General features: G+C 39.1%; 1 protein-coding gene across 1 annotated transcript; it reads left to right on the plus strand.

Annotated features, from left to right (window-relative positions):
* Nucleotides 1–820: 820 nt before the first annotated feature.
* Nucleotides 821–1,270, plus strand: LOC101624612 (keratin-associated protein 15-1-like). Its single transcript, XM_004675502.1, has one exon. It carries the CDS (start codon nt 821–823, stop codon nt 1,268–1,270), a length of 450 nt encoding a protein of 149 aa, XP_004675559.1.
* The last annotated feature ends 8,362 nt before the right edge of the window (nt 1,271–9,632 follow it).

Raw genomic sequence — 9,632 nt, forward strand, 5'->3', positions numbered from 1 at the left:
TCCACATTATCTATCATTTTGATAGCTTCTCTGCCATATTTCAATTTGCAAAGGTCATTTGCTATTGCATCCTTCAAATATATGATCTTCCTGTGAAATCTACATGGCATAGACACTTTCCAAATTTCTTGATTTTCTTTATCTTCTAAAAAATCCCTATGAGAGGAAACTAAAGGAACAAAGACCTGTTTTTTATTTACAAAGCTTATCATTTTGCTCTCAATAACAAAATAATGTAGTCTCAATAAAATAATAACAACCAAAAATGCACTTAAACTTCATGGAGATGAAGAGTTTTTCACAATAAAGTTTATTAATGACTTCAATCAAAATGTAAGTTGATTTTAGAGCAAGGATTCCTTTACCTAAATAATTTTATAATACAGTCTTCAAAATTACTTTTGCTCATATGTTGCCATTCATTCTTAAGTCAAAAATTAATGTACATAAGAATGTACATTCCTCTCTGGTACTCGTTCAATATTATACCTTGAAGGATAGGATAAATAAAACACCGATATTATAGGTACAATTGTGGTGTAACTGCATTCACCTACCCAAGCTAGATGAATGAGAAATGACGTTTACACTTCATGAACAATTGCTTTGAATAACTAATGAAATTCTTTAATTTAAAAGTTTGTATGCATAAAAGCCCTTTGAAGGTTAATGCATTTTATTTTGACTGCGGCCTAATGAAGCACCCTTATTAAAATGAGCCCAAGCCGCTACACCCTTCCTCAGGATATATAAGGTCCAGTGTGGACCACGCTCACAAACTGCTCTCTGCATCTCAGCTGAACCCAGATCTTCGGACAACATGTCTTACAACTACGGCTCTGGAAACTTCTCCTCCCGTTCTTTTGGAGGTTACCTGGGCTACCCAGGTTCCACCTGTGAGTCTTTCTGCCCCAACAACGTGGCCTACTCTCCCAACAACTGCCAGCCGGGGTCTTCGTTCTATGGTGGCTGTCAGGAGAACTTCCTTGAAGCTTCCGGCTGCCAGAATCCCTGTGCTGGTACCAGAACCTTCCCAGCATCCTGCTTGCGCCCCAAGAACAATATGTTCTACAACCAGATGAATCAGGCTGTATCTCAAGGGTGTGGAAATGCTGGCTTCGGGCCCTTTGGGTATGGATGTGGAGCAGGCTTTCAACCTCAGGGCTCTGGGGCCGGCTTCTGCCGCCCAAATTACCTTTCAAACAGGAGCTGCCAGTCAACTTGTTATCAACCAGGCGTTGGCTCACGCTTTTATGGCTCAACTTACTGAAGAACGACAACGACCTCAAGGCTATACCTGCATTTTGTGAACTTTAGCGCACAGCCTGTCGCCCACCTGGGATCACTGCTTGCTGCATCCTGCACACTGGCCATCACTGTCCTCCTCGAGTGTATGAATCTCTGTGGACAAAGCATTTTTGGCCTGTGAGCTTTTCTACATCTGATATGTGAGATATAAGTTAATTTCATCCTTATGCCAATGCTCATGATCGCTTCTGTGTATATCTTCTTGAGATTCTTTTCTTATTGTCCTCCTAGAAGTCTTTCTTTCAATGTATTAACAATAGAAATGGCATTTAAAATAAACATTTCTCTAGCAAGAATGATGGCATTATTTTCATTATTTATTTATGGTGGGTCTAATGAATACCTCCAGTACCTTCAACTGTCTTAGAAAGTAGATCTGTTCTTTGTTTTATTTATTTCATATGTTTCATTAATAATATATTAGATAGGACAGGACATTTAGATCATTGGAATTACGGTATATGACATGCCTTGAGAGATTTTTATTCATCCCCAAAAAGCTGCACTTGTTCACCTAATTGCTTCAGAATGTTTTTATTGTATTCAGATATACAATGAAAAATATGTTTTGAGTTTTAATTATATGCCAACATATGCTGAACAGAGACATAGATTCCCTGCCCTCAAAGAGTTCATACATGTGCAATTCTAACTCACCATCATGTATCAAGTGTGATGAGGGCCAAAAGCCAAGCTTCAATGGGGAGATAGTGAAAAGGGTTTTCAAGAGAAATATGAGAAAATTACATCAAATCCATTACTGAAACTAGAAGATAAAATGTCTTCTTCTAAAAAAAAATCAATCTTGCTATCTAATGTATTAGTTACAATTTGCTATCTAATGTATTAGTTACAATCCTTTGGAAAAGTGTCATCAAATAAGATTTGAAATAAAACAGATTTGGAAGGAAAAATGCCTGTCAAGGAAGATGAAGAAGTGGCTGGAAAATTCTGGAGGAGCCACCACACCACAAAGTTCTGAATTCAGTAAAAGAAGAGAACAGGGAAGAACATTGAGTTAGAAAACATTGCTTCAGGAAGTCACCCATTAAAACAGTACTGAGCAAGGCTCCTGGCAAGGTCAGTCACTGACCAAGGACATACCAATGACCTCGCCATAATGCTGTGGGCATCACAGGCGAAGGACTGGAGCTGTCAGCCAGTGGCACTCCCTGCTTTTGGAGGTTAGGAAACTACACTTGTGTGGTTTCCACACTCACGTATTTATTGGTTTTAAATAAGTCAAAGTTAAATAGATAAAATGATAAAAAGAAAATAGAATTTTTCATGGATTTTTAATTATACTTGATCTTTCTTAATTTGATGAAAAAATATTATTAGACCCTATATAAATGTTTTTTTTAAAGATTTATTTATTAATTCATATAGAACTGGGGTACAGGCCAGAAATGCTGAGGGTGAGAGGATTCACCAAAGACAGAGCGGGGAGCAGAACAGGCAGATCGACGAAGTACACTGCTGAGGGGAGCAGCGGGCAGGCCAGGAGAGGTCTGCCATGCCATGTGGTCACCTCCGGGGCAGGCGGGAATTGAACTCATGCGGAAGTGGCTTAAGCTTCTTAGTGCTGTGCTTTAACCCGCTGCACCACCAGGGAGGGCCTCACCCAGCTCTTTTTCTGGATCCATTTGCCATCGAGTTGGTCTCTTGACCCAGAGGAGACACACACCTTTGTACCAACCCTGGAAGCAGAGTTTGGTGCCACAGCAGAAGTTTCATCCTGCTCATGCTAATGATACTTTCTAGTATTTTAAGAGAAAAAAGAAATAATGCTAATCTAAGAAGCTTCCAACTTCCAAGAAATAGTGTCGCATTTGTCAGCCCTGTCCCCATGGCAGCAGTAAGGCACACAATTCCACAGATATTCCTATTGTTTATTTACATGGCACACTCGGTGAACGAGTCCTTACTGCTACTTGTCATTATTACACTAATATATTTTTTTTCTTTCTGCATTATTTTGCAAGGGGAAACTTTTTTAAATAGCTGAATGTTATCCTATTGTGTATGTGCATTACATCTTGCTTACCCAGATGTACAATACATCTGTTGTGGGTAGTCTTAGATTGTTTTTGTTTTATTTTAAAGATTTATTTATTTGTGCATACAGAACTGGGGTGCAGGCCAGAGGCTCAGAGGCGGTGAGAGGCTTCACCGGAGACAGAGTGGGGAGCAGAACAGGCAGATCGACGAAGTACACTGCTGAGGGGAGCAGCGGGTGGGTCAGGAGAGGTCTGCCGCGCCATGTGGTCACCTCCGGGGCAGGCGGGGATTGAACTCATGCTGAAGTGGCTTTAGCTTCTCAGTGCTGTGCTTAAACCCACTGCGCCACCAGGGAGGGCCGTCTTAGATTGTTTTATATCATGGCTATTATAAATAGTGTTGTAATGAATGTAGGGGTACATATATCTTTTCTACTTAATGTTTTTATATATTTTCAGCTAAACATCCAGGAAGTATAAGCTGAATTAAATATTATTTCTATTTTAAATATTTTACTCTTTTTAAAATTTTATTTAATTTATACATACAAGAACTGGGTACAGGCCAGCGGTGTGGGGAAAGAATTCACTAGAGACAGAGTGGGGAACAGAACAGGCAGATGTACTGAAATACACTGCTGAGGGGAACAGTAGGCAGGACAGGCGAGGTCTGCTGCCCATGTGGGTCAACTCCCTGGGCGGGGATCGAACTCATGTGTAGTGACTGCCGACAGCTTCATAATGCTGCGCTTTAGCCTTTTGTACCACCAGAGAGGCTCCTAATCTACTCTACTCTAATTTCTCCTTTGTTGAGAAGCCTCCATGCTGTAGAGCGGCACCACTTATATTCCCACCAGCAGAGCCTGAGTTTCCTTTTTCTCCATATCCTCACGAATCCTATTATTTCTAGTCCTTCTGATAAATCAAAACTAGAACACTAATTTTAGAACACATACAAAAATGAAATCGAAATAGATTAAAAGCTTAAATATAATACATGAATACAGAAAATGCATAGATGAACACAAAGGTAAAAAGCTGTTTGACATCGACCTTAAAGTCTTCTTTGTTTCCAGTGTCAAAGGCAATAGAAACAAAAATAAACAAGTGAGATTACACCAAATCTAAAAGAATCTGCACAGCAAAAGAAACCATCAACAAAATGGAAAGGCAACATGCTGAACCCGAAAAGATATTTGCAAATCATATATCCAACAAGAGATTGATACTCAAATATATGAACAACCAATAGAAGTCAACAACAGACACAAAACTATCAAATCAAAAAACACTCTGAGACTCTAAATAAATATGTCACCAAAGAAGACTCCCACATGGCCAACAGACACTTGAGAAGCTCTCTTTTGTCACTTATTAAGGGAATTCAAATGGAAACCACAATGAGATATCAGCTCAAGAAGAATGGTTACTACCAAGAAACAATATAAGGAACACATTGTTATTATAGAGCTCATATTAGTGATCCTTAATATATATTTTTGCATATGTAACAGAATAAGTGTAAATGAATGGTTACATTCATTATTATATTAAATAGAAGTATAAAATAAATAATGAACAGCTACGCATGCCTAAGTATCTCTGAAGCTTGAGGGAAGCAATGGACAAAGTAAATAAACCCTAATTCTCCTTAATAGAATTTGTATAAAATTGGTATTTTTCATATATTTTAAGGGAACACTGTGAATATGCTATCATTTGGCATTTCACAACTGTGGTAATCTGAACTTCAGCAATTTAGAATGTTTCATTTCAGACTCATTACTCCATTTGAGTGCGCAGCAAAAACATTCTGAGCATGACATATGAGAGAGCAAAATTAAAATATTCCATAGTCTTCATTTTCTTGCTGGTTCTTTTTGTCTTCTCTCTCTAAGTATGAAAAATCTAATTACTTCTGCCAATATCATAATAGTTAGACATCTCTAATCTAGCATTTATGAGAACGTAGTAATCTAAATGGCTTTGTGAGAGAAGAGAGTGAGTGTCTTACACAAGGACACCTCCTCTGTGTGCATACTCTCATCTATGTGCAGAAGTGTCAAAAGGGGGGGCCCTCGCTGGTGGCCCAAAGGCTTAAAGCATAGCACTGCAAAGCTCTGCAAAGCTGCTGTAGCACAAGTTTGATCCCCAGCCAGGGAGGTCATCTACATGGCACTGCAGACCTCTCCTGACCCGCCACTGCTCCCCTCAGCAGTGTATTTCAGTAGATCCAACTGTTTTGCTCCCCACTCTGTCTCTGGTGAAACCTCTCACTCCCCAACCCCTGCACCTCTGGCCTGTACCAGTTCTTGTATGTATTAATAAATAGAGAGAGAGAGAGAGACAGAGGAGAGAGATCTTTAAGAAGAAAAAAAGAGACGTGTCAAAGGGAGGTGGGCCCTCCTTCCACTGTGCACAATTCCAGTTCACCATGCTGCAGATCCCAGCACCGTCCTCCAGGTGGGATTCACTTCCTCAACTACATATCCTCGGGTACCCCAACCCATCTGCTGCTGCATCCATTTAGAATATTTTTCAGCAATTATTCTGCTCTCTACTGCTTTGTACAAAAGACATTTACATCAGTGTGATTTGTTCCTGGCGCAGCTTCCTAAGAACAGGATGCTATATTACCCAGGATATATAAGAAAACAATGTTCAATCTTCCCATGGGTTTCAAATGCTTAGAAAATGTTAATAAGGGAAACAATATTTTAATTTTTAAAAGATTTATTTATGTTTGCATACAAGAACTAGGGTACAAGCCAGAGGTATGGGGGTGAGAGGATTTACCAGAGACAGAGTGGGGAGCAGAACAGGCAGATTGACTGAAATACACTGCTGAGGGGAGCAGTAGTCAGGTCAGGAGAGGTCTGCTGCGCCATGTGGGTCATCTTCCTGGCCAGAGATTGAACTTGTGCTGCAGTGACTTTGGATGGCTTCATAGTGCTGTGCTTAACCCCTTGTGCCACCAGAAGGGTCCCGGGAAATAAATATTTTACTACCCAGAAGATGTTGACTATTCACCAACATCAGAAGAATGCAACTTCATTTATTTAATTTTACTCCTTGCACAGGTTGACATGGTTAAACAATAGTTTCAAATGTAGAACCAAGTTTACAATACACCACTCATCAGTTGGACAAATTAACTATGTTGTACCTCAGATGTTTTATAGGTATAAGTCATAGATATAAGAAAGCATATCAGGTGTTTTGCACACGCATGCATGAAGAGGTATATGTAATATATATAAATAGTTAACACACACTAATAATCAATGTGGCCACTCTGTGACACGTTGCTTTATGGTTTAAAAGAGTATGTTGCTATAGCCCATTTGTTAGAAGTGAAAAATCTGCAAATTTGGGTTACCAGTTTTAAAAATAACATGAAAGTGAAAGATAAAGGATTGCAATTTTCAGAACTAATTTTTATTGTTGTTTGCAATGAAACTTTTTTAATGTCATGATCTTGTTTTCAGCCAGACATAAAAGCCTAACAATATAATTTGTTTTTAATGGTGATACATTCTTCAAAATGTCTTTTATCCCTTTATATGCAATTGCTTGTAATGGTCATTATTAAGAAATAGCTCTTGCTTCGAGGAGGGACATCATTCTCCTCATGTCGGTTTGCTTCTTCTCTGCAAGGTTTCCTTAGTACTTCAGGAAGCCTGAGTTGTGTGTGATACAGTAAGAGACATGTCAGAAACACAGAAGCAATAGTGGACATTTTGACTATCAGACCACTTCTGAGGAATAGAAGATATAGAGTTAGTTTCAATATTTAAAAAATAATGCATATTTGAGAAGCTGTGATCACTTAAAAGAAAAGTGAATGATTTTCTAAACCTTGATTAAGTAAAATTCTAGCATGACAAATTATGTGAAAATACAGTTGGTAAAAGTTGGAAAAAGAATACAGTTTACAAAGCACAAAACATTTCTAGTGACTTTTTGACCAAGAGAGGTCTAAATGATAAAACAAGAAAGGTGAATTGCAAATATTATCTCAAATGAAATAATGATTAAAGCAATCAAATAAAAAATCTCATTAAAAATTCTGCCCTCCCTGGTGGCGCAGCAGGTTAAAGCACAGCACTGCAAGTGAGCCATAGCTGCTTCAGTGTGAGTTCAATCCCCCACCCAGAGCTGACCCACATGGTGCAGCAGACCTTTTCTGACCCACCCGCTGATCCCCTCAGCAGGGTATTTCAGTACATCTGCCTGTTCTGTTCCTGGATCTGTCTCTGGTGAATCCTGTCACCGCCCCTATACCTCTGGCCTGCACCCCAGTTCTGTATGCATAAATAAATCAATCTTTTAAAAAGTATCTGCCTGAATAAAGCACATTACTTGGGTGACAGGATAACATTTTAAAACTAATACTTATAAAGTTTTATTGATTCTTGGGTTTACATAACAAAATCTGAATTCATCAGCATGATATCCATGACGCACAACATGAAATGTTCAAGTTTTACCAGTTTTCCACATGCAACGAGCAAAAGAGAATCCTCATCCTTCGTAAAACATTGTGCTTGGAGAATTTCACCTTCCTCTTTCTTTTCCTGTGACCTTATTCTACTTGTCCAATTTTTCTAGCTCCTAACTTAAGTTTTATTTGTTCTGAAAAATGTCTTCCAGTCATCCTTAAGTTTTATTTGTTCTGAAAAACATCTTCCAGTCATCCTTTCTTTTCTGGTGATTCTATCAGTCTTAGCGAGACCTATGCTAACAACCTAGGGATCTAGATTAGATCTGATCTAGAGATTCTATCAGTCTAATCAAAGTTATAGTTTACAATATTGCTGATAGTTGTGTGTCTATTCTATTGCACGTTTCCTTAAATTACATCCTGCAGGACTAGCATAAACTAAGCAAATGGTGTGGACAATGGGTATTTGTTTGCAGGAATTTGCTTCCTTCATTTTAAAACAGATTCTCTGCATAGATGCTGGTTAGTGCAGAATAATTGGTAGACACAACTGTGAAGTTCAAGGTCAGACAAACACTCACATCATGTATTGAGATTCTGAATATTTGAAGAGTTAAGCATGTGATAGCAGTTCTGAAGCTTCAGAATGAAGCTATTTCGTATATGGTTACACTGTCACTGTCAACAGAGTTGAAAACCTTCTGTGGAGTCCAGAGAACAAATCAGACCTATTGGAGAAAGCTCTTCCAATACCCAAGAGATATTAAAAAAGGATCTCTATAAAGCAGACATAAAGGAGAACTATGAAAGCAGAGACCAACAGTTGATCTCATTGATCTTGATTATTTGAAACATTGTAAGAAAATAACCCGAGTTACTATTGCTTCTCAGTCTAAGTGGGTCAAAGAATGATCTGATTCCAACAGACAACTTAGACATTTTAGAACTGAGAACAATAGTTGCCAAGAGAGTTATTCAAATGTGTTTTAGAGTTGTTAACTGTAAACATATTTATTGGGAAATCACCAGTCATAGTACCTCCTTTATACACAGAGTAACACATTACTGTCTTTTTACTTTTTACCCCCAACCCAAATGGGGGACAGGCCCAACACTCACCATTTGGGGGCGGGGAAGGGAATAGAACCAAAAGAGTGGTAGGAGGAACACACAGTGTTATAGGGACACAGTGTGAACTGGGCTGCCTGTCTTTGAGTCCTCAACTGCGCACTTAAAATTTAATTGTACTGGCCCTCCCTGGTGGTGCAGCGGGTTAAAGCACAGCACTGAGAATCTAAAGCCACTTCCGCAATAGTTCGATTCCCACCTGCCCCAGAGGTGACCACATGGCGCGGCAGACCTCTCCTGACCCGCCCGCTGCTCCCCTCAGCAGTGTACTTCCATGATCTGCTTGTTCTGCTCCCTACTCCGTCTCTGGTGAATCCTCTCACCCTCCGCAACTCTGGCCTGTACCCCAGTTCTGTATGAATAAATAAATAAATCTTAAAAAAAAAATTTTAATTGTACTGCAGGCACACACAAAAAGGGTCAAAATAAATGTTTATTTACAAAAGGGGATGTGAAAAGAAACAACCCATGGAAGAGAGAGATACAAGGTAACTAGAATATCTGAAGAGTGCTGTAAAAAAAAAAAAAAAAAAAAAAAAAAGAATGACCCCAATCAGCTCATTCCCAGGATATATGTCTACATCGGTGATTTTCAGTAGGGAATAATTAGGACTCAGGGGGACATTTGGCGATATCTGAAGTTAAGTCACCTCTGGGCTGGGGTGGGTGATGCTGTCTTCACCTATTGGGCAAATGCCAGGAATGTTGGAAAATACCTCACAATGCACAAGACAGTCCCATGCAAAGAAGTA

Source organism: Condylura cristata, unplaced genomic scaffold (assembly GCF_000260355.1).
Source record: "Condylura cristata isolate star-nosed mole 26May11 unplaced genomic scaffold, ConCri1.0 scaffold00003, whole genome shotgun sequence".
Classification (NCBI taxonomy): domain Eukaryota; kingdom Metazoa; phylum Chordata; class Mammalia; order Eulipotyphla; family Talpidae; genus Condylura; species Condylura cristata.